Source organism: Heliangelus exortis, chromosome 20 (genome assembly GCF_036169615.1).
Source record: "Heliangelus exortis chromosome 20, bHelExo1.hap1, whole genome shotgun sequence".
In the NCBI taxonomy this organism is placed as follows: Eukaryota; Metazoa; Chordata; class Aves; order Apodiformes; family Trochilidae; genus Heliangelus; species Heliangelus exortis.
This window is the reverse complement of record NC_092441.1, coordinates 3,905,093-3,931,361: the sequence shown is the minus strand read 5'-3', so window position 1 is coordinate 3,931,361 and position 26,269 is coordinate 3,905,093. Positions and strand designations below refer to the sequence as shown.

General features: G+C 38.7%; 1 protein-coding gene across 1 annotated transcript; it reads left to right on the top strand.

The window, feature by feature from the left end:
* Positions 1 to 4,266: 4,266 nt before the first annotated feature.
* On the top strand, positions 4,267 to 25,126 carry SUZ12 (SUZ12 polycomb repressive complex 2 subunit). The gene is given in 17 exon segments (XM_071764311.1): positions 4,267 to 4,334; positions 4,336 to 4,823; positions 7,693 to 7,739; positions 7,840 to 7,904; positions 12,215 to 12,283; positions 13,411 to 13,460; positions 14,300 to 14,385; positions 15,797 to 16,028; positions 16,810 to 16,912; positions 17,818 to 17,923; positions 18,939 to 19,116; positions 21,128 to 21,219; positions 21,701 to 21,844; positions 22,471 to 22,628; positions 22,903 to 23,101; positions 23,649 to 23,728; positions 24,065 to 25,126. Coding segments are annotated over 17 exon segments (2,496 nt in total). The 5' UTR covers positions 4,267 to 4,281; the 3' UTR covers positions 24,411 to 25,126.
* The last annotated feature ends 1,143 nt before the right edge of the window (positions 25,127 to 26,269 follow it).

Below are 26,269 nucleotides of genomic sequence, written 5' to 3'. Positions count from 1 at the left end.
ATAATGAATGCTTATACTGTTAGTAAATTTCTGGATTTACAGCTAAATTACCCTATTCTGCCTTTCTGGAGCAAATTAATTGGACTAGGCTTTTCATAATGCCTTTAAAACAATTCTGACATTTTTAGTCCACTGTCTAAACACTAAAGACAAACATTACTGCTGAAAAAGCCACCAAGCAAAAATAAATCATTAACTGAAAATCAAGAAATTAATCTCATGGTAGAAGAGTCATGAAAAAAATACATTGCAACATCACTAAGTGAACTCCAAGAAGCAACTAATTTCTGCTGTGCCATAATGACTAATAATTATCACTTGCTGTTCACCAAGTGAATGCAGGAGGCAGGTGATTCAGTGGCACAAAACACACCGTGCATTTGCTTTTTACCCTCTACAATAACTCAAGACACATAAGCTCTGAGAGCTGAGCATTATGGGTGCATTAAGATTCCCTGAGGGCCAAGTTCCTGGAGTACTGTGCTCCCAGAATACACTTGAACAGCTCTGTACAAAAGCAATCCCCAGCCCAACACATGAATGAGAATCACAAGTGGCTCTGTCAGCCTTTCACACGTGCTGCATCCATGGCTGCACATCAGGGTTGCTGTGTCAGATCTCAGCTCTTCCCCAGGCTTCAGTCTGGTTCTTCCCTTACAGGAAAGTTTATTTTCTCCTTTCTTAGTTCCCTGCTTATAAAAAACAGGGAGCACCAGACATTAAGATGCAGAAAAGCAAACTGAAACCAAGAGCTACCACCCCAACAGCAATATGATCCTGCCACCCTAAATATACCCAGTGCTCCTCCCACCCACTGCCCCGTGGTCACCCAGAAAGTTGTAATTACTCCCTTTCCAGCTGCAGTATTATGTAGCCTCTGTTTACAAGGGTCTGGGAAAACACAGAGTGAAAGTTGACTTTTGGTTTCCAAGTAGGCAGGGAAGAATAGATTATCTAATAATTTCCATGGCCTCTTACTGCTGATCAACATCACATCAGGTTGAAAATAAAAGAATACGAACCAAAAAATTAATTATTAACTACTGCAGATTAAATTAACTCAGAATCTAGTGAAGTTTATTGGTGTAAGTGGAAGACATAGATGCCACTGAAATGGAGCTGTACTTGGAGTACAGAGGGACAGCTGTGGGACCCACACCTTCCCACCTATGCATGAAGCATTTTGGTTTGTCTCAGTTCTGCAGCATTTGTGCATTCTCAGTTCTGCCACAGAAAACCTGGGTTTGGTGGGCTGGACAAGGAGCAAATTTGGATGTAGCCACAGAACTGGAGTGTGTAAGATCCCTTCCATGTTGGATACCCTTGAATCCCACTGAATGTGCTCATTAGCTCAGGGCCAAAACAAAGAAGCACAGCTACCCTGAGCACTCACTGTGGAGTTGTTACTCTCAGCAACACCCTGAACAGCAAACTTCAGCTCCTTATTAATGTGAAGGACTTTGACACTGGCTCTCATGGTGATCTGAACCTGTAAGTAGTTTTAAAAAAATATTTACTAAAAGCTTAAACTTAGCTAATAAGCACTACTGTTTCTACAGCAACCCTTGTTTGCAAAGGATTGTGTATTATCACATTAAATGTCTTTTTCTGCCTTATGAAAGGATATTTTCTATACTTACAGCAAAAAAGCAATACTTGTCATCTTTTACTTTTTTATGAGATGATATCAATCTCAGTAAGGTACACTGTACTACACTGCTTCTCTTTTGCAGACTACTTTATTAGACAACAATTTTCATTGTCTGTGCAGATGCCCTGTCAGTTGCTACATATGTATACATATATTTAAGAATTTTGGTATAATTTTTTAATTTTTAACAAATGCATCTGTAAAATTCATTGGGGTCTATATTGCCAGGCAAGTCATGAGTCTGATATCACAGCTCATTTCTTCTGAAGAAACAATAAAGATTTCCATCTTTCTGGAAAGGAATATTTATTTTCTTGTTTCTAACTGTGCTAGGTAAATAAAAGCTGCTTGCAATTCTATGCCCTGTGCTCCTTCTAGCCATAAATACAACACTATGAAGGTGCCAAATCTCTCTCAGTTGAACAGTACTCTGCAGTTTTTAAATACATATCAATAACCCAGGGCAGCAGATCTAAACAACTTAAAAATTAAGAGTCTCTCTACAAACTGAAAAAAAAAAAAACAACCAGCAAAACCAGGCTCAAGGTATCTAAGCTCTATTATTTGGCAGTTGGGCTCAGAGGCACACGTTTTGTTTTGAATTGTCCCATCCCGTTCAAGGCTAGAATCTCATCCTTAGTTCCTCTGTTCACAAGCTGATCCGAATCCAACGCCAGAGATTAATTGCCTAATTATCTCTCACTCCTACTTGGAAAGTTGCCCTCTGGCTCCTCCTCCTGGTTTTGAAATTTAGAAGGATGAGCCACCAGAAGCAGCAGCGGCTTGTAAACAGTAGGGAGGAAACAGGAACAGATTTTAGGCAATAAACATCTTCCAAGGACAAAATTGCAGCTATGCAACATTTAGGAGTCTTTCTCCCACGTACTGCAATGTCTGTTGCCTGTTGTCACTTGGCACTGACCTCAAGATCAACCTCTGATCACATAAAAATTCTCTTGCTGTCCTCTTGCTGTCCAGTCTATGAGTTCCGTGGCACCCGAAGGCTCAGCAGGAAGTGCCCTGGTTCTGAGTGAGGAAGATACATGAAAGAGACTCAGAAATGTACAGTGTAGCAAACATTGCTGCTGCCAGTAATTAGCGAAATAGTCTGCAACAACAAATGAGAGGCTGTTAAGAAGCTGAGTAGGAAACAGAAGATCAAGAAATTGGAATATTAAGTAGAGGTAATTATGATGCGCGGTATAAGATGTGTAAAAGAATATTTTAGATATATCACTGTTTGTCTGGAGGAAAGAAAAATAATAAGGTAAAATTGTGACAATGATGAATTAAAAAAAAAAAAAAAGCATGAAAAGGTTGAAACTGCATGGAAAACAAGTGAAGAAAGAAGAGAAATAAAAAAAAAAACAGGGAAATCTGTACCATACAAACATGAAAGGTAAAATCGTGCAGCAGAAAAAGCAAAAGGGGAAGAGGCAATTTGAAAAATAAAACTAGCATTTCAGATATTAAATGAGTATAAAGGTACTCTAAAGAAAATGGGGGCAGCAGCCAGTAAAGACTTATTTACTTGAATGTGTAGGGTATATATACATATATTTTCTTAAAACATATTGTGATTAGGAGACAATTGAGCCATCACCTTGGAATCCCCTCTGTTGATAACATAAGGCACATTTACAGCACAGCTGACTTTGATACATAGCTTTCCTCTTAATATTTATCATAAAGCTAATTTTCCTTAAGACTAGGAACTCATATAGAGATGGTAGGTACAGTGCCAGCACTGCAGTTGTGTCTGGTCTCAAAATTCAAGGTTGTACTTCACACATAGACCATTTTTACCCACCCTTGTACAATATTCCTCTTGAAAAGTTTCGCAAAGGGAAGCAAATAGAACGGGGTGGCTGCTGAAGACTTTTATGTTCCGAGCCTCTGGACCACTGATAAGGACTTGATAAAATAAAAGCAGTGCTAAATCTGACCATTGCACAGTTGGACTCTATTACATTTTATCTGATCCTGAAGGTAAGCTGGGCTGATGCCTCCTCGAGGACTCCGTGGATCCTCGTTAAGCAAAGTAAAGGCGGGAATAAAACCAGGAACATCGCACCTCATGCTCCAAAGCCTCCCTGCACCTCCACGAGGTTTCTGGGCCCGTCCTCTGAGGAAACCTCACGCTGAACGAAGATTAAAGCTACAGGATACCAGCAGAACCTCGTGCCCTACCCACTATAACAATTTTTACCACAAAAACTTTGCCAGTTTATACGCCAGCTTCCACTTTTTCTAATTCGCCTCTTGGGACTATCGAGCCCCATCTCCTCTGAGGAGCGTTGCGCGGCTCCTCAGCAGAGGGGGTGGGGGGGCTTTCCTTAGGCGAGGGGCAGAGCCTCGGGAACCGAACCCGGTAATCCCGGAGCTGCGGGCGGCCCGAGGGGGTCGAGCGGAGGAGGGATCCGGGAGAGCGGCCCCGCTCTACCCAGCGTGCCCCGCGGCGGAGGGCGAGCGGCCCTTTCCCGCGAATTCAGTTCAAAGGCGGGGGAGGGGGGAAGCGCCAAGCGGCGGAGCGCCCCGACCAACCAAGCGCTTCCAGAACCATCCGTGCGTCACGGGGGGGCGGGCCCGGCGCTGGCCAATGGGGCGGTGCGGCGCCATCTTCGGAGCCAATGGGCGAGCAGGGGAGGCGGGCGCGTCGCGGTGGTCGGGTTCGGCTGGCGGCGGCGCCGAGGAGAGCGGAGCGGAGGAGACTTGGAGGAGTTGGAGCTCGGCGCTTCCCCTCCCCCCTCCTCACCCCACCCGCCCCAGCCGCCCCCTCCCTCCCCGCTCGGTCTCCGTCCTGCCGGGGCCCTCTCGGGGGCCAGGCCCATGGCTCCTCAGAAGCACGGTGGAGGTGCGGGGCCCAGTTCGGGCTCCGCTGGAGGCGCCGCCGGAGGAGGAGGAGGAGGTGGTGGTGGAGGAGGTGGTGGTGGTGGCGGAGGAGGAGGCGGTGGCGGCGGGGGGTTCGGGGGCTCCGCCGCGGCGGCGGCTCCCGGCGGCAAATCCGGTGGTGCCGCGGGCGGCGGCGGTGGCGGCGGAGGAAGCGGCTACTCGGGCGGCTCCTCGGCCTCCTCGGCGGCGGCGGCAGCGGCGGCGGCGCTGCCCCCCGTGAAGAAACCGAAGATGGAGCAGATCCAGGCCGACCACGAGCTCTTTCTTCAGGCCTTCGAGAGTAAGTACCGGGCCGGGGGAGGAAGTGGGGGCCCGAGCCGGCGGGACCGGCCGGGGCCGCCGCAGAAAGGGCGGGAGGAGGAGGAGGGGAGGGCTGTGGAGAGTAGGGGCTTCCGGGGGTAAACATGGTCGGGGGAGGGAGGGAGCCGGGACCGGAGAGGAGAACGAAGGGGAACGGGGCTGGGGGAGGCGGGGGCCCGGCGGGTCGCGGGCGGAAGCGCGAGGTTCGGGGCCGGTGTTCGGGCAGGGCGGCGAGAGGCTGGCAGGGCCGGGGCCCGGCGGTGGAGGCGGGGAGGGGGGGGGGGGGAGGTGTGCCTGCGCACAGGCGGTGAACTTGGTCTCTCGGTAACAGTTCCCATCGGGCTTTCGGGGTCTGGTGCCCTTCCCTCCTCTGGCAGCCCCGGGAGGTACTGGGGAGTTGGCAGCCAGGAGGCTTCTCCCCTCCTCGGCGGCCCCGTTCAGAGGCGGGATGTGATTAAGAGTTCACTGTACTTGGTTTTTCTTTGTCTGGCAAAAATTGTCCCTTAGTTGAGATTTCATATGGGAAATTGCCCTTGGCGACCCCAGGCATCGCCCTGTAGCAGGTCCAAAGAGGATAGCAGGTCCAAAGAGGAGGCGATTCCCCTTGGATGCTCCAGAAAGTTGTTTGTGGAAATCTGATTCAAAAGCACAGCGTAGTAATAAACTTACACGGTACTAAAGAATTTCTGCGCAGTTTGTTAGGATTTGAAGTAAATTTTCCATTTCCTACTAAATAGGGATTTTCTATGCCTACTAAATACCTGACCGGGTTCGGGGGTTCGTGCTGTCACTATCGCTCTCACTGTCGGTGGTAGTCGGTGGCAGTGTTCGGGAAAGTCCTGGTAGTTCTTGGTGCTGTCTCAGATCCTGAACAGTGTGGGATCCCTCGCCCCTTGCCCTGATAACAGAGCTATGTCCTCAATAAATACTGTACTGCAAATAGGTCCGGTGGCAAAGGAGTTTTAAGAGGTTTGTTTACTGGCTGAGATGGGAATAAAAATTCTCTTGCTCATATCTGTCAGACAAGAGGAGGGTAGAGGTGGGCAGGTGGGGATCCTGAGTAAGTTACAGTGTAAATCTACTGTAGCTTGTTAACTTTGTGGTGTGAATATTATGGGAAAAACGTCCATAAGTAAATATTGGAATGAAAAATCCAAACGCGCGTGGTACTGAACCACTTTCTTCCCGACTGTTTTTGTCCCTTTTCAAGGTCATATGCTAGAAAAAGATAAAGATTTATTTTAAGCTTTTGCTGAGTAATACGAACTTGTGAAACCTGTGTCTGTCTGCGGGTTGAAAACTGTGTCTCAGAATTTTTCTACTTGGAAAACCTAAAGATGAAGCAGCAGTGAATTGTCTTAAATTACATTCACAACGATGTAATTTAATTAAATGTTTTCATACCTTTCTAAATTGTAATGTCACCTTTTATTGGAGACTAAAAAAAAACCCTAGGATGTTTCTTTAGAAGTTGTGACTGTATTTTGCTTCCTAGTAAAGTGCATGTTTCTTAATTTCTTTGTTTTCTGTCTTATATCTTGATTTGAAAAGTACAGATTTTTATTTTGGTAATTTTCCTTAAGCAGAATTTTACTGGTTTTCATCAGGTTACTAAAAGGAAATTCTGGAATCATATTAAGATTTCCTTCTCTAATGACAGTATGTTTTTATCATAACAGATTCTTTGTGGTATTATGTTCATAAGTGTAGAAATAAGGCTGAATCATATTTTTTTAAAGGGGATGAAGAGTATAAATGCTGTCCTTTTTCACTTCTGATCACAGAATTCTATAAATTACAGTATTGTTTCCAGCTACTTGAAATAAATTTTTCAGTCATATGAAAATGAAGTTTTCCATTTCTTAAGAAATACATTGTTTTCTTTATGTGGGAGGTGGAGGCAGTGTTAGCAGGCTTAGCACGGGCATGAAGAGGTTCTCCATTCTCTTTTTCTATAGACTTAATGTACTTTATCAGGTAATTTCTAAGTTTCTTGCTGATGTTGCCTAATGAAGCTGGCAGTTTAAAGTGGGTTCAGTCCAGATTGGAATTCTTGTTAGGTATGGTCCAGACAAAACCATTTTGTCCTGATTTAAGCAAATTGGTTAAAACTAAACTGAAGGTCCTCTTTGCAGTGAGCAAGTCTTGCTCTTTTTAACTTTGGTTGTTTCACCTATTTCAAATGATGCTACTCACTCATGTCAACACTAGGGATGGCTGTCTTATTTTCCCCTAATTTGCACTTTGAAACAGTAGTTGCTTTACCAGAATCAACATTTTTCTGATCCTGTGAATGTAAAAGGTTCAGGAAACAGATTTCCCAGCTTAGAATGATCTGAAATGTGTCACAGTCAACTGACAGTCTCTGTTCTTCTTTTGGTACCTTGTGCAAGTGACCTTGGCACTTTCCAGAAAGATAAAATAATCAGATACCAAATTGTCCAACTCTGTAAATTTATTGTACTATTTTGGTATCATAACCAATATGTCCACTAACTTCATGAAGAAAACTTGCCTATTTGATAATAGGTTATAAAATGTTTAGATTTTTTTTTCCCCCTGGCCTTTTATTATATAAAGCCTGTAAGTAACACATTTTCTGGAAAGGAAGAGCAGTTGTAGCTGTGACTGCTGATTTATGGTAGCTTAAATAAAAAGCTGCTTTGTGTTATACAGTAGGTGCACTAGCCTTTAACTTTTAACTTGGACTTACTTGAATGTCTTCATGCACTTAAATGACTTAGATGCTAAATGAATTAAACATGCTAAATTAAACACTTTTAAATCATTTTAAGACTTTCTCTCTGGAGGTAGAAGATATATTGGATGATATGTGTTTCTTTTTTTAGAACCAACACAGATATACAGATTTCTACGTACCCGGAATCTAATAGCAGTGAGTAATTGGTTTTTATTGCTCCTTTACTTCAGACTTGCAGAAAATTTTAATCAAAGCATAACCGTTTTGTTTTTGTTTTTTGTTTTTTTTCTTGCAGCCAATATTTTTGCACAGAACTCTTACTTACATGTCCCACAGAAACTCCCGAACAAATATCAAAAGGTAAAGCTGTTTTTTGAAAAATAATCCTAAAATGTTAACAAAGTAGCAGAAGTCTAATAAATAATGGAGAATGACCTCCTCTTTGCACAGGGCATGTAAAATATGTCCTTTTCTTTTCAAAGAAGTTAAAAAATGCATAAATTGCTCCACAGTTATTTCTGAAACCTAAGAACTTTTAAGGGTGTGTGTGACTTTCAGATCATCTCCTCTGTGTATCCTGGGAGTACTCAAATGTGGATAACTATCTGCAGAATCCTAACTGATTCTCCCATGTTTGTTTTATGGTTTGGGGGTGAACTACTTAAAAAACACAATTGTGTAATGTTTGAGCTCTCCTAATCAATGCTGTTCATAATCACATGAAACGTTTTAATTTAAACTGTAGCCTAATCACTTACTAAACAAACAAACACAAAACTATTGGTTTTGTTGATTAATCTTGGAAGAACACAGTAATAATTTCTGTAATTATTTTAAAAACTGAAAAATGGAGGTCAGTTCATAGCATTTTACAAAAACTCCAGCTAAAACTTTAAAAATGTTGCTTTGAACTGGATACATCTGAAAAATGGACTTCAGTTTTGACATTGCAAAACAGTCATTCCTGTCATGTGAGGTGCTACAGTTGCATGTCAATAGACTTTAAAATACAGAAGTACTGCAATGAAAAGTGCTGTGTACTTAACTTATTAGCAGGATAACAAAGTCCTTTCAGTTACTTCCCACTCATTGAAAATAATTTTTACACTTTCGATTTTCATGTAGCCTGAACACTTATTTTAAATATTTTAACACTGAATTTGTTACTGCTTGGAAACAGTTGCTGTGGGACTGAAATACTTAATCATGAATGTTTAAGGCATAGCAATAAAATCTGATTATTCAATTCTCATTTAAGTTATATTTGTATCTAAGGAAGGTAATATCCAAAAATGCAAAAGATAGCTTTAAATTAAATAAAAACATACAAATTCTAATGCTCAACAGATCATTTGAATATCTTGGATATTGTTTAATTTTTACCATTATCTCTAATGCTACAGAATAACTTTGTCTTAAATTGAACCAGTAACAAACAACCTAAGGTACAGAGGTTAGATAGTGATAAAGTTTGTATTGTTTTTTAAAATTGAAGTTGCTGATTGCTTTTTCTTACTGAAGTTACCAAAGTGGGTTGTTTGTTATTTTAAGAGAAAATATTCAGGGTGTTTTGTTTGGTTGGGTTTTTTTGAACTAGAAGTCTGCAACAGGAAGTTCTTGCATATAACTTATATTTACTTCTAGTTGGTTGCAATGCTTATATTCTCTTATCTGAAAATAACTGAAGAAGTGTGTTCTCCCTTGAGTCCTCCTCTCTCTCTTTTCCATGCTGTCAGTGCTGTGGTCCTTCTCCTTCAGCCTAGTTAAAACCACAAAAGTTCTACATTAAAGGTAGTTTGAGCTACTCAGATGTAGTGGCAGAAGTGAGAGACTGTGGCAAAACAGCCATGAGGAGGTCAGTGGGGCAGTTGTTCTCTGGTCTGAGCTACACTTTGGAAGGTGCACAAGACCTTCATTGCCATTCTTCATTCTACAGAAATAGTTAAGCTATATGGTTGTGTTTATTGCACAGAGAAGGAGGCTTTAAAAATGGAAAAATATCCAGACTAGGGAAGCTGATCTTTCAAAGGCTTATATTAGGAAAAAATACATACTTAGTTTCAGTATAGTGAAAATGTTTGTAGAGTTCTTGCAAAGAAGTGTCTTTCAGAACTGCTGATGTGGACCATGACTAGACATGTATGTATTTTTTATTTGCTCTATTAGAACTTAACTCTGCCATTTTTAAATTGTTTGACATTGTTTTGATTGCTATGTCAGTAAACGGTGTTGTCAAGTATAAAGAAGTTATCTCCAAACTTTACAGAGCTTACTTATCACAGCAGTAATTACAGCTCCCCATCTTTTATCTCTAGCTCCACCGTAGTCTGAGAAAAATGCCAGACAAATTTATCACTTGGAGGTAGGGAAGGAAAACTGCCTTTTTTACCAAGAAATTATGCATTGATGTTGGTCCATGTGTTTAATACTGTGTTTAGGATGCTTAGAGCATGGAGAAATGTTGATAGGGAGTAAGCTAATGGGCACGTGTCCATTTGGGATTGAAGGACTGAAGTTGCTTGTCCCTGGAGAGGTGCTTGGGGGCCAAATCTTTCTCAATGGAGAATTGAATTGGGCTTTTCTGCCTGTGGGTCTGTCTTCAGGTGTCACTGTATTATTAGACCAGGTCATGGTGTTGGAAAGAAGTTACTGTTAATAGAAATTGCTTCCCATACAGTATTTGGATAACAGAATTAATTTTTTTACTTATTGGCAGAGCAGTGTCATGCTGTGATGTGACTTTTAATACTTGGCTAATCATTATTGTGGATGGAGAAGGGAACGTGTAAGATGCTCCTGCTTGTAGCACAAGTAAATGTAGCCATGAAAATCCTGTGTGTTAGGGTGGTTATTACAAAAACTTCAATTTTGCTTGTTATGCATGGGAACATGGTAATATTAAAATAGTAATTCAGTTGAAAGGATTTTCTGTATTTTTTTGTGTTCTTCCAAGTTAGCTTCAAAGGTGACAGGTTTTTTTTAATAATTTTTTTAGTTGCTATTTTTAGTTTTTCTGAAGGATCTTTAGGAGGACTCTTGTTTTAACTGAGTCTGACATTAGTAACAGTTGTGTTCTTTCTGTAAGAAACTATCAGTAATGAACACAAAAATTACATGCAAGTTATATCAGATATTGGTATATTTTATGAAATGTTAAACTTTCCCCTGTTGGAATATGTTTGTCTCACTGGCTTCTGGCTCATACTCTGATCATGACATAGTTTTGCTCTAGAGCTGTTCTAAGCAATTTTTAAAGTCTTAGGGCAGCCTCTCAAGATAGTTGCTGTTCTCCAAAACAGTGATGAGCATGGGCAAAGTACATGCAGAGACTTTTTAACCTTAGAATCTGAAACTTGGAATGAATTTCTCTGTTCTTAACATCTCTTGCTTTAAAGCTGAGCACTGCAGTGTTCATTTTAATAATCCCTCATTTTAATGTAGGTGAGTCAGTTCTTGAATGTGTCATCTGTGTGAGCCTTTGGCTGAGTAAAGCTTTGAATCAGTGATTGTTTACTACCCAAATCATAATTATTTTTCTCCTTGGTATCTGACTGCAGCCCTGTATTTATTGGAGTTTCTTTTTAAGTGTTGCTATTTAACCACCCTGTGATTTGTCACTAAGTCATTCAGATACATTATGTGCTGAATGCAGACAGTGTATGACATCAGTGTTTCTGTAGTCAGGATTATTTCTGTAGATGATGCTTTCCACTTCCCCAGAGCAAGTTGTGTTGTTCTCCCTATAAGAAATCCAGTATTTGGCAGCAGCTTGTGTTCTTACTTCATTTTTCCAAGATACAAATGTAGGAAGGATGGCCTCTCAGCTCATGCAATGTCATTCTAGTCTAGTGCAATTTTGTTGGAATCCAGCTCCAGCAGCATTAATTTTCCTTTAAAAAAATAAATACTGTCCTGGAAACTACTGAGTAACTTGTGTTCATGAGTGAACTTTATTTAGCTGTGAACATGAAACTGTATGTGTGGTAGGACAGACTGAGCATGGGAGCATGAACAGACTGATGTCAGAATTACAGAGAGAAAGTGTTTTGAAGTGATTATTCTCCATGACATCATTGTTGTTGGTCCTCAGCCTCCCTCATTTTCTGTGAGCAAGCTCTAGAAGTAGCTTCAGAATACATTGGGTTTTGTGTTGTGTCCATTTAATAAAACTTTGTGGAGAAAATTGAGTTTTTTCATAATTAATTTTATAACTACTTTGTCAGATGAGGTTTCAAGTGTTTCATTAATATGATGAGGATGAAAGCAGTAATGACTGAAGAGCTGAAGTTCCTATAGGCATAAGCATCACTGAAGCAAGGAGATTTTCTTTGACCAAAGCTAAATGTGCTTAGGTGTGCTCATTGCAAGGTTTGAATAAGGTGCTGTTAAATGAGACTTCTTATGAGTGGTAGGATTACTTCTATAAGGTCTGGTTTTAATTCTTTGTATTATTTTAATACCATGTGAGAAGCTACATTGCAGTTGTGTCCCTGCAGCACGGGTGTGGTAATAGGCCTAAAAAGGGTGTTTTCTAAACAGGATGCTAAAATTATAGGTATGGACAGTTTTAGATTGTAAAAACTAAATCAAAGCTTAGGCCAAATAAATTTTCTTGTTGTGTATCATGAGAATTGTGGCTATGTGAAACTATCCCTTCTTTTTCTTCACAGGAAAACATTCAAAGTAGATGACATGTTATCAAAAGTAGAGAAAATGAAGGGAGAACAAGAATCTCACAGGTACTTGAGGCAATCATTTTTAGTCTGATACAAATTTACAAATTCTGTGTTTTAAGAAGTTTTATAAATTTACTTTATTGTTTTTCTTTTCCTCCACATATTGTAGATACTTGGTAGATATCTTTTTAAGGGAAAGGTTCATATTGAAACAAAATAGAAAATTGATTTGTGCGTGTTGCTTTTTTGGGCTTTCAAAGCTATGAAAAAAACAATGTAATTTAGAATCGTTCTGGAAAAGTAACGTGGGCGAATGCTATAAGTTGGTAAAAGTGCAGTCTTCTGAATGCTGCAGCACTTTACAGATCATCTCAGTGCTCTCAGGAATGTTTGTGTTTAAAAATAAACGTTGAATGTCAGGTTGTATCTTCCTGAGAAGTCAGTGAAGCTTCTCAAAATTGTATCTATTCTAGTGTAACAGGCAATATTTTGTTCAAATCTATGTACTTCAGAAATACTAAGTGTTTTTGAGACCTGTTTTAGTCTATGAATGCTTGCTTTAAGCTGAAATGTAGTCTGAATTTAACAATCTGACATAAAATGGATGTACAGTCAGAGGAAGAGTCTAGCTATGAGCTACAATGCTTTGAAACAAAATAGATGCAGTTATTATTTTGATTGCCTAAATATAGATAATGTGGACTTGGCAATTTTGATTTCTAAGGCTAGAGCTTCCCCATTTTAAATATTTTACTTACAAAGCCTAAAATACATGTTAAAAATAAAATTGATAGCAAGTGCATGGGTCAGAGTGGAGTTCTAGAAAATTTCCACCAAAACTCATCTCTGTTGCTGATGAATGGTGAGGAAATGTTTGCCTGCCTGTGAAGGCAAGATCTTCAGACAATGAATGCCCCTCTACTGGGGTGTTTAAACCCCTGCTTTTGGTCCTTTTTGATGCATCAAAGTATGGTATGCATGGAGGGAGTTGGTTATAAAAAAAAAAACTGGTCTGCAGCTTTGCATGAATTGCAACTGCTAAATCCAGCCAGTTTCCAAGCCAGAATCACTTCATTATAGTTCTGCCTCTTGTGGAGGCCTGTCCTGAACATCCAGGAATGGAGTGGAGTGGCTGTTGTGTGAAGAAAATATTTATTTGTTCTAACATCTCTCTTTTTTTTTATGTTCAGCTTATCTGCTCACTTGCAACTTACGTTTACTGGGTTCTTCCATAAAAATGGTATGTCTGCAAATTCCTTCATTATAGTGTTGATTTGTAGGAATTAATACAGATTTGTGAGGGGAATATTAGAAAATAAATATTAGAAAACAACATCTCTGCTGTTCGGATGTAGAATTTGAACTTGGACTGTCCCATTAGTTAGAATACTTTCAATGGCACTTTAAATACATTGTAGTGTGATTGTAATGTTAAGAAGATGAGAATTCCAGGGTTTTAGTCAAAACAGGGATACTGATAAATACTCAAGCCATCATTCATTCATAATGAAATAGACCTTAGGGAGTTTCTGAAGAAAGTGATTTGACAGGAGTTTGTCTTTGGGGTATTTTAAATAGCTTTGAAAAAAACTCCAGCCTTTAAATACTTGAAAGTGTTAGGGTTTTTTAATTTTTTTTTTTAAGTTTTGTTTTTCTATCTGTTACCATCTGAATATTAAGTTTTCATGCAAACCAAGTTCCAAGTTTGCAAGCTGTAAAGGAAAAAATTATTGAAAATAATTTTACTCATCTGTAGTTAGTGTGTTCTGACTTTCCTTGAATCTACATGTGTCCTTTCTCTCTACCATAAAAAGGTTTTGGCAATGCCAAAGGTGGCAAGCTTACTTTCTTCAAGCTTTGGAGATAAATGTGCATTTTCATCTGCTAGTATTAGACTGGCCAAGTAGGATATGTTGTCAAGTGGGAATTTGCAGTAACTTTGGGGAGAATTGAAACATAGACTTTGACTGGAGATCTTTGTGCCTGGAGGTACCTATGATTAAAAAGTAATTGCAGATGAAGTTACACCATTTAATAGGTCTTCAGTTTTTCAGAATTTAAAATATTTTTTCTGTTTAGATAAGCCATCACAAAACTCAGAGAACGAACAAAATTCTGTTACCCTGGAAGTACTGCTTGTGAAAGTTTGCCACAAGAAACGAAAGGTAAACGTGATTCAAACAATTAATACATAAAGGAAAATTTCTACCTGAATCTGTAACATCTAATTAATGTTGCTATACAACATGGTAATGGTGAAATGATTCTTCTCTTGAGAGCAATTGAAATTCAAGAACAAATCTGTTCAAGTTGTTTTCTATTGGCTGGCTAAGGTTTTCTTCAGCAGCAAATATGTATCTATATATACATTGACATGTATGGCTGTTGCTCTGCTTTGTGGGAAATTACTGGATGTTTAAAAAAAACCCCATTGTACATTGAATTTATCTTGCTTGTAAGTTAGATTCTCTCACTGTAAATTTCAGCCACCTCTATTTTACTTAAATGTTTTTGTATCACATCACAAAACTATGAATTCTGTTGTGATGTCTGGAGGCTTAAGTAAACCAGGCAGTTACAAAAATAATAAAATAGTCTATGCCCTTCAGAGTTTAGAAATAAAAAAGAACAAGTTGTAATTGTTTTGAATTCCTGTCAAGTCTTGTCTCTTCCATTGCTTTTTCTGTAATAGTTTTTTACACTGATCATCTCAATTATTGCAGATTTTAGGTACTATGAATCATAAAAATGTTCATATCTTTCATTTTTTTAAGCATCTTTGAATTTGCTCCTATTTTAGCTGTTTGTTCCACTCCAGTTGGCAAATTATCTTCACAGCTATGGGAGTATGGGGAGGTTCAGTAATGTATGCTGTAATCTAACCAAAATAGGAAAGATTTGCAGTCAGAACTTTGTGTATTTTCCCCTACAATGTTAAGCTGTTTCAACATATTTTTTAACAGTTAATATTGTTTCTAGCCAATTTTGTTACTTGCTTTAATACAGATAAATATGGTAAAAGCAGGAGGTGCTGATGGTTATTGGGAATGTTTTGCTGCAAATTTTATGCTCAGACCATCTTGCCTTGTTTGTCCAGTACTGCACAGTGTTCATGATCTATTTGAGAGATACTGAATATAATAAATCCTAGGTAGTGGTTCTTTATCTCCCAGATAGCTCAAAGTGCACTTTGTAATATTGGAAGGAGAAGATAGGAAGCCCTTGAAATATATATGTAACCAAAACATTTAATTTTTTTAGGTAAACATAAATAAATTAGTATTAATGACTGTTCTACAGTCTTTCTGAATGCTTCGTGTTAGTGTTAATTTAATCACTTAAAGAAAGATGGCTACTACCAGTAGTGGTTATAAAATGCCAGTTTTATTTACACTTTCAAATACCTATTTTTGCATTTAAAATCTAGGATTGTTGTTCCAGATTTTTTTATTTACATCTATTATGTGACTGTTTTCAAAAAGATGGTGGGATGAGTACGATCCATAAATGATAGACATTTTAACAATGTCTTTGTGTTCTAAAAACCCAAACCTTAGCTTTCTTGTTTTCTTGCAGGATGTCAGTTGTCCAATAAGACAGGTTCCTACAGGTAAAAAGCAGGTGCCTTTAAACCCAGACCTCAGCCAAATAAAACCAGGCAACTTCCCATCACTTGCAGTTTCCAGCAATGAGTTTGAACCAAGCAATAGCCATATGGTGAAGTCTTACTCATTGTTATTCAGAGTAACTCGCCCAGGAAGAAGAGAGTTTAATGGACTGATTAATGGTGAAACTAATGAAAACATTGGTAAGATCACTCTTTAAATATGGTTTTACAAGGTCTGTCTTGTAGGCATGTCCACAGTTGTTTTGGTCTGCAGCGTAGGTCATGCTCTGCAAAGGGCTGGTAACAGATGAGTGACTGGATTTATTTGCATTTGTTTTCATTCTTTTTGAAGATGGGAGCTAAAATACAGTTGATAGGTAGAAACTGTGCTTCTAGTTCTGTGTAAATTTAAAATAAATTGTTACCAATTTGTGATGGTGAAGATGTGAGGGTAACGCAGTTGGGGATGAAAAAAAAATCTTGAGTGCCCTGTGGTTGCTTTGACTGTCATTAAACCTCCAGCAGCACTGGTAACTACTGACCCAGCTCTGGGTGGCTGTCATGGTCTCTCATTAATTGCATGGTTTACCCAATTAGGAAAGTACCCTAATATCACATTTTTAAGCAATTTTCTTAATTTATTGAGATGTGGTTTGTTACATCACAAATGTTACAGCTTTGAAGAGTGCATGTAAAATGAAAATCTTCAGCTATTTTATAGGCACAAGAGAAGAAAGATCAGATCCCAAATTCTTTATACTGACAGATTAAGATAACTAAAATATATGTGAATATGATTGCTGTTAAGATGAGGGCTCTTTCCATTGCCACTGAGCTGTTCATTAAGTAGTGTGTCCTCTTCTATTGTTCAACACATCTGATGTCATCAACAGCCAGTTATATTTTACAGCTGCATAGAAGCTGGCCAGTCTTTTGGATTTGTGCTTGTGTAGTAATGGATTATTATATTCCATACATGCAGATGTCAATGAGGAGCTTCCAGCTAGAAGAAAAAGGAATTCTTCAAATCGTGAAGATGGAGAAAAGACATTTGTGGCACAAATGACTGTATTTGATAAAAACAGGTAATACCCAAAGTAAATATTGTTTCTACTAAGTGTTAGGAATTTGTTTAATATTAAACTTGTGTCAGTTCTTTGTTTTCATTGTTGGTTGTTTGCATTTTTAGTTGGTATAATGAGAGCTTAGGGTTGTTGTTTGGTTGGTTTTAAATAAACAGACCTACAAGTTTCATGATGTGCACTTTATACTGAGACATGTTCAGTGACAGTTGTAAATAATTCCCTTTTTTGAACCTGAGTATTGTCCTGTTAATAGGAATCAATTTGTCTGTTCCTTGTCAGGTTTTTTGACAGATGTAGTTTCTGTGGTTCTGTTAAAGATCAGTGACAGCATAATTAAACAGTAAACCAAGCAGTCTCTGACATGTGCTTACTGTTTACATTCTGGTTGAGGCATAATTTTTCTTCCTGCCTACACTCTTCCTGATGCAGTCACAGATGTCATTATGCTAGCACCTAGAGACAGCATTAGTTCTCCATTACTACAGTGAAATCAAACAAGTAGTTAAAGTCATAACAGGCTTACTCTGTGATGTAGTTTAAGTGTGATTAAATTATTCTAAGATTTGTTATCTTTACTTACTAATAATACTATTTTTAAAAAATCTTTGCAGATTTGCTTTACATGGAAATTCATCTCCCTAATATAACCTATCAACTTGATTTCTTTTGGATTTCTATAAACTATTTGCTTATAGTTTAACTCTTGAAGTAAGTCTTCTGTTTGACTGAGAGATTGCAAAATAAGTTATCCTACCCAGACTCCAGGCCTGGAAAAGGATTATTTGGGTCATGCAGATCTGGAGTCTGGGTAAAATAACTTGGTTGCTGTGAAATACATTGTATGTTTTAATAAGCAGACAATAAAAGGAGCTGCTTTACTCATGATGCATCCTTTGTCTTGACAGACGTTTGCAGCTTCTGGATGGGGAATATGAAGTGGCCATGCAGGAAATGGAAGAGTGTCCCATCAGCAAGAAAAGAGCAACATGGGAAACAATACTTGATGGGAAGGTATGGGTTATTTTAGTGGTTGATTGAAGGACCTGTCTCCAGATAAAATGGTCTGGATTAGGGAGAAACACAATTTGAAATGCAGGCAGTGGCTGTTCCACTGAAAATGGATTAAACTGAATAGGACATAGTGCTTTGTTTCAGGATGTATGGACATAAGTTTTAATATTTTTTTTGTCTAGGGAAGCTTTGGCTACACTAGATCATTAATCCAAGCAGATGTTAACTTTTGTAGGTGTGGCAACTATCTCAGTGACTTCTGAATTTCTATCTTGTTCAAGTTAAATGTTTATTACTGTAATAAATTTAAGTTGGACAAATCAAAAGGAAGAAACTGCAGAAGCAGAATACTTTGTGGAAAGAAAGAGGAACCCAAAGCTCTCATAGGTGTAACCTTGCATCAGAGGGTGCTGATAAAATTTAGTGATGATATTAAGAGTCAGTGCTTGAGAAAGTGATGGATACAGAGAAATTGTTGACTGAGGTGGATCAACACAGAATTCTGCAATCTCACTGCTAAATTTAGAGGATGATAATAGGAGTTTGGACTTGACTTGAGTGTTTTCTGTTTCTTTATTACTAGGAACTTGATAATTGAGTGGAATAGCATTTCAGCAGCAGGCAGTGGTACCATTTTTAAAGCATGTGTATTAAGTACTGGACTGCAGAATTAGGAGTAGGTGTGAGTAGAAAGAGGTGCCCTGGCAGCAGGCTGCAGGGCAAGTGCTGTTTTCATTCTAATCAGAGACTGTGCTGTTCAGAGTTTCAGAGAGATCAATGTGTGTCACACAGAATGTGCATGAAGTGGTTGCTCAGTAATGTGCAGGAACCTGCAGAGTCATCTTTGTATCTTTTTTGGGTTTAATATATTTAAATGTGTATGCTTATATTGAAAACACAAGGGTTTTGTGTGATTAAAATTTACATCTCCATTCTGTGAATGTTTATTCATGATTGGTTTTGTGCATGGGAGGACACTGATTGTGCTGGTATATCCTTTATTCTCCCCTCCCAGAGATTGCCTCCATTTGAAACATTTTCTCAGGGACCTACACTTCAGTTTACTCTTCGTTGGACAGGAGATACAAATGATAAATCTACAGCTCCTATAGCTAAGCCTCTTGCAACACGAAATTCTGAAAGCCTCCCTCAAGAAAACAAGCCCAATTCTGTCAAACCTGCTCAGACTATAGGTAAGCAAACTTTGGTTTTGCTGCTGAATAATCACCTGCTTAGCACTTGTGTGCTTCAGGATTCCTGACACACTGGTACAACTGCTTCAGGCAGTCTTAAGCATGAAAAAGCAAAAATGAATGGACTTTGTTGTATCCTGTATTTTGTGCATTTTTCTAAGATAAATTTGAAAGTGAAAAATAGTGTCTTTTAAGTCCTGACAATATTAAAGTGATTATATACAATGCTCATTAATCCTGATGCAAAATAAATTGGGGGAAATCTAGTAGGACTTCTGGGGTTGTCTGGTTTGCTGTACTCATTTTAATTACTGTTCTATAAATATTTGAGTTTATTAATTATGCTTTGTAGTGAATCATTAAATGAGACTGGTTCCTCTCTTCTGAATTGAATACTTCACCTGAGCTAGGGATTGCAGAGACTCGGATTTCTTAAATGAGGATGAATGACTGACACTTAATACACACAAAGGTGAAGTGATTTCCAGGAGAAGGGCAGCAGAAGAAGGGAAATACTTGAACATTTGCTGTAAAAGTTATTCTGATTTCCCTTTATTTCCTCATACCAGGCCTCCTTGTATTTTAGAGTTTCTTTGAGACTTATAATTTGTTGGGCAGGTTTTATGCTCAGACTTGCAGGGGAAATGACTGCATGTTGCCTGACTCTAGAAGGTGTGTACTAGTTTACTACACAATAAATACAGAGGCAACAGGGCTGTGGCCAGGCTGCCTTGCCAATGTACAGATAAAACCCATTTTTCTCTTGGATCAGAGGAGTTAAATATTCCAATAGTTAGGTAAAGTTACATCAAAAGCCTCCTTCCAAAACAGTACAGCAAACTCTAAGTACAGAACCATATAGTAGCTCAGTGGGGGTGTAGAACATTTACCATGGTTTTGCTGTTTTCAGCCTCTGAATTCCAAGAAAGGAGAATGAAAACAGAAGGGAAGTTCTGTCAGTTAGAGGGCTCAGTAGGAAAAGATCCAGGGCATCTTTCCCAAGGGTACATGAATTTGGTGTTGTCATTTTACTTTGGCATGGTTCCCAAGGCAGACCAATGGAATAAAGACATCAAAGACTTTCTAAATGTGGCAGCTTAAGCTTTGCTGTAATTACAAAGTGCTCAAAGTAACTGAGCCATGGAATTCTAATTCTCTGATGTGGTGCAGGCTAAAGTATCAGGCCTTCTGTCTTTTTCATACAAAAAGAGGTTGAAAATTTCCTTGTTTTCCAAATTATTAAATGTGAAATAAGAGGATCTTCTAGAAAATCTCCTTATGTCAGTGGAGCTGAGGCTTGTTTTGCCTTTTTTTTCACCATTTGGAAGCAAGTAGGTGTCATTATTTGTTTTTTCCTGAGGGCAGATAAATAAACCTGCTTAGATATGTGAGGTTTCTGGTTAATTACATGGACCAAATTATTTTACTGAAAGTCACTGAGAGGCAACTGAGCAGTGCCTCACACACATAAACAGTGAGTGTTTGAAGACTAAGAATTAAGGGTTAAAGTTTCAATCAAGTATTTTTTATGCTACTTGCCTTTTCTACTGTTTTGTCTGATGTATGCTTGGGAAGTTTCTGAAATTGAAATTAGGCAATGTGTTTACTATGCACCCATCTGAAAGTGGTTTTTTTTTTATTCCCCAGCCACACCTACTTCTAGCTATACCCAAAGAATTTGCTGTTTGCTTAAATGGAGTAAGAAAAATCTTGCTTCTTCCCTGACCATTGTTAGGTTTTCTGAAGGTTTCTCCAGAATGGAGATAAATTTAGTGTTTAAAATGTTAAAATTTAGTGTTAGTGATGGGTTTGCCTGTACATTTGTGAAGAAAGCTGAGCATCAAGACTTTCTTTTGCCAATACGAGCTACGTATATGAAAAAACATTAGAGTAGCCCATGTCTGTCAGCAGCAGGGTGCCCTTCTCAGAACTTTCTTGCTTGGGTAAGAAACAACATCTTTTTTTTCTCATCTTCACCAAAGAAATGTATGTCTATATGTATTTTTTTCAGCTGTGAAAGAATCCTTGCCAACAGACCTTCAAACAAGAAAAGAGAGAGATGTTTTAAATGAACCTCGACAAAAGTTGAGAATATTTTACCAGGTATTGAAAAGAAGCATTAGAGGGGAAAAAACCAGAATGTAAATATTGCATGGAATGAAAATGTTCATTTACCTTCTGAGCTGGGTGGATATTTCCATTTGCCTTTTTAGTGGGTATCAAATAAGAGTTTTCAGGTTCATATATTAAGAACCATTTCACATATTTCTTCTTGCAGGAAGTATTTTAGAAAACTGAGCTTCCTGGGGGCATGCCTGATGTTCCAAATACAAAGGAGATGTCTTGTTAGACATCTGGAGTGGAACAGGTGGTCTCCCTATGGGCAAAAAAATTCCTGAAATACCAATGTTTCAGTGCACTGAGCTGGTGTCGTGTTCCAGAGCACTTCCTATTACTGTCGGGGTTTGCTGAAGTGGTGTCCAACTTTCTTTGGGGAGTTAGGAGGTTAATGAATGAAACTGATGTGCTAATACTACTGCTAATACTCTACTGCTAATACTATTTCTTCCTTTGTTTGCATCAGTTCCTCTATAACAACAACACGAGGCAGCAGACTGAAGCCCGGGATGATCTGCATTGCCCATGGTGCACACTGAACTGTAGGAAGCTCTACAGTTTACTCAAACATCTGAAGCTTTGCCACAGCAGATTTATCTTTAATTATGTTGTAAGTAGCCTTTTTTGTAGTTTAGGACTATGAATCACTGTGCAATCTGTTAGATATTACATACACATTGATTTTAGTCTGCTCAGTTGTAGGACTGCATCTACTGAGAACATGTGTTACCTGTGGAAAAAAATAATTGTGGGGTTTTGGGTTTTTTTTAAGCTGCTGCTTTTGCATTAGTATCTTCTTTCATGGGATGTAGAAAGCAATGTAAATATTTAAATATGATGTTATATTTCAGTTGATAAGGACCTGTTCATAGCAAACCTTCTCCTAAAAAAGGTTTCTTTCTTGTTTATTTGAAGATAATGTAGTTTCCTATGACCACTGCCCTGTTCAGATTATTCCGAGATTTCACTCCTTAGCTGGTTAAAAATGTTTTAATTTCTAGGGTGCTTATTAGCAAACGTTTGTTGCTACAAAACCATACAGAGCAAGGAGACTTTGGTATAATTTATTAATAGTGGTTAAAAAGTATTTGCATGATGTAAAAGGAAACCAGAGCTCTGTCAGGTTATAGACAGGATGATACGTAAGGTGTTCAGAATTGAGAAGGTTACTTGTTTAAACCTCCTGATGTATTGCCATTGCTCTTAGCTAAGTCTATTTGCAATTACCTGTTTCAGTATCACCCAAAAGGTGCTAGGATAGATGTATCCATCAACGAGTGCTATGATGGCTCCTATGCAGGAAATCCCCAGGACATCCATCGCCAGCCCGGCTTTGCCTTCAGTCGCAACGGGCCCGTCAAGAGAACTCCAATCACACACATCCTTGTCTGCAGGTAGGGAGCTGAGACATGGGGACCAGGTCTGTGAAACAGATTTGTAAACCTCTAGGTGCACATACACAGTGTTACATTTCACTGTCACCAAAGTACAGCACTTTATGACTAAATAAAGCGTTCAAGTGTGGGCTGGAATGGAGTGTTGGGAGGTGATTTCACGGGTGGTGATTTTCCCTCTCCCCAACGTTTTTGCAAGCTAGAGCTTGAAAGAATAGTTCACTTAGTATTTACATATTTATTATGAGGGTTGAAAGCAGGTTTTTTTTTCCAGGCCAAAGCGTACGAAAGCAAGTATGTCAGAATTCCTGGAGTCTGAAGATGGAGAAGTGGAACAGCAGCGGACGTACAGCAGCGGGCACAATCGGCTCTATTTCCACAGTGACACCTGCTTGCCTCTCCGGCCACAAGAAATGGAAGTGGACAGTGAGGATGAAAAGGATCCTGAATGGCTACGGGAGAAAACCATTACTGTAATTATTCCATTTACACAGAAGTATTTTAGATGGGGTGTGGCTTTTAAATGGGTCTGAAGTTGTAGGGAACAATCAAGGCACGCATTGAGAAAATAAAGCATTTACTTGGAGTAAATCGAAAGGTTTGGGATGGTGAGACACTAATGAGAGGAGTTCACAGAATCAAAGTTTGTATTTTGTACTTTGTTTGTATACAAATCAAAGTTTGTATAGCTTTAATGGCAAAATTAGTTCAGCCCACATGGGTGCACTGATGAGTTTGCATGGTCTGTGGCTGGTTTTCTCCTTCAAAGAGGAGATGCTGGTATTGCAGGAGGACACAGTGGTGTGTGTATGTCACGTGGAAGCAATTTTCACCACAGGCATACAAGGCACAGCTTTTTTCTGACCTTTTTAACCACAGTACCTGAATCTTCAGCAGTAGTTGTTTCTGTGATGTATGGGTGGTATAAGAATTTAAGGTGTGCTTTCAGTACTTGGCAGCAGATAAGCAGTTCTGATGTGTGTTTCTTCTATCCTTTCTCCTAATCCTTCATCCCTCCAGCAAATTGAAGAATTTTCTGATGTAAATGAGGGAGAGAAAGAAGTGATGAAATTATGGAATCTTCATGTTATGAAGCACGGGTACGTTACTGTAAACTTAGTTTTTTATATGAATAAATTCTGGCATATCTTTGGCTGGGTATTTTGCACTGCAATTCATTAAGCACTTTAAATTCAGCTGGCCCAACTGTTTAGGAAAGAATCAATAAGGGATAATTTTGGAAACGAGCTTTAGACTCTTAAGCTTTTAAAAATGTTCTTGCACCTGTTTGTGTAGCCTCACAGCTTTGAAAAGAAAAAACATGGCAGATGTTGAGAGCACATCATAGATGCAGTGACACTACAGCATGGTTTATCAGTGTAACTTTGTTCCTGAAAACGTTCTGCTTGGATAATGGTGGCTTTCTCATTTGGCAGGTTTATTGCTGACAATCAAATGAATCATGCCTGTATGCTGTTTGTGGAAAATTATGGACAAAAAATAATTAAGAAGAACTTGTGTCGAAACTTTATGCTACATCTGGTCAGCATGCATGACTTTAACCTCATCAGCATCATGTCCATAGACAAAGCTGTTGCCAGGCTCCGAGAGATGCAGCAGAAGTTAGAGAAAGGAGAATCAGCCTCCCCAGCAGATGAGGAATCTTCTGAGGAGCAAAGTGGGACAACAAATGGATATAGTGAAAATAATATGAGAGAGAGAATTTCAGAAATGGATAGCATCTCAGGTGTCACAAAACAGAGCAAGAAGCAAAAGCTCTGAAGTCAAAGGTCAGATGCCATTCAACGGACAAGCATTGAAGTGACATTCTAGGGTGCATGAGCTCTATAAAGAATTACACACAAAAATGCAGAGATTCCAAACAGGCGCTGCTGGATGGAAATAAATGATTTCAACAAGGATATTATTTTAACAGGGTTTCTATTCAGTTAATTATGCAAGTACTACATGTATATTGGTTTTGGTGATGTAATGACAATATTTTAAGAGTTTGAGCATGAAGAGCAATATGAAAATCTTTTTGTAATTTTAGAAATTAGTGTCTTAAGAACTTTATGGGATTTACATAATTTAAGTATATGTAAAACCGTTTTTATATTAAGATTTTTGGATCTGTATCTGGCTGTTTTTCCTACCATGAAGTTGTGAAACATTGGGTAAGGGGATTGGGATACAGTTTCTGCTTTTCTTATCTAGAAATTCTCCAGTTAGCTTTTTGTGAAAATAACGTCTCACTATTTAAAGTTTAACCTTGATCCTTGTATTTGAAATCATTTATCAATCGATCATAAATTACAAAATTTTTTTTTTTTTTTTTACTCTGAAGTTATCAAAGTTGGCAAACTTAGCACTTCCTTTGCCTTGTGCCTGTTTGGAAAGATCTTGGCTTTTCACCTTCCAGACACAGTGAAGTACCACCTTGGCTTTTTGAGGATACCAGCAGTTTGGTTTTTCGTGGATAATTCTGATGTATTGATCACCCAGTGTGTACCATTTTAAACTTGAACATTAGCTCCTTTATATTTTTTCTGACACATTTACACAGCTCCACAAACGATTTGGTGTGAGCCCCATTGCCTGGGGTCCCACATCCTGTGTGCCATGCTAAAGCTGAGAGTCTGGAGTCAGCACGTGGGCATTGCCTCGAGGAACTTCTCTGAAGTTCATGCCTGCTGTCCTCCTGAGTACAGACTGCAAGTCCAGGCCGTGGGTTTAGCTTTGGCTTTCGAGATGCCACTCTTGAGGGAAAAATGCACTGTAAAATTGGACCAGAAAATGTGTTGCACTTCTTATGCAAGTATTCTGTGATGTATTGTATTCAATACAGATACTAAGATGCTGACTAAACTATATTTGAGCAGTTTTGCACTGCTGTTAACACATTTTATGCATACGTTTACAGATTTTTTCCAATGGAAAGTGGTTTCACTACTGGTACAGTATCAGCACCGAAGGGTTTATTCCAGCAAGCACTGTGGTTGAGTGACATCACCTCAATTTTTTATTATCCTTAAAATATTGCATTTTTCATATTCTTTATTTATAAAGGAACAATGCTGCTGTAAATACAGGTATTTTTAATTTTTTATTTCATTCCATCACCATGAGATGCAGTTCCCTGTTTGTTTAAGGGGTATATAAGCTTTCTAATGGTGTCTTCAGAAATTTATAAAATGTAAATACTGATTTTGATGGTCCTTAAGATGTGTTTAACTGTGAGACTATTTAACTAATGGTGTGGATGTGATTTGTCATCCAGTATTAAGTTCTTAGTCACTGATTTTTGTGTACAAAATAGGAAAGAGGGAAACTGCAGCTTTCATTACAAACTTCTTGAATTTGCCAGCTCTGAGTTTTAGCGAACTCTAATTATGCCTCTGGATAGTACATCAAGCATTTCTCTCTGGCTTTAATTTGCTAAAGCTGTGCACATATGTAAAAAAATAGATTATTTTAGGGGAGATGTAGTTCTAGAATTATTGCTTATGTCATTTCTTAAGCAGTTATGCTCTTAATGCTTAAAAGAAGGCTAGCATTGTTTGCACAAAAAGTTGGTGAATCCCCCCAAAAATAGTAATGAAATTACTTCTGTCCAGTAAACTTTGTATGTCATGTCAATT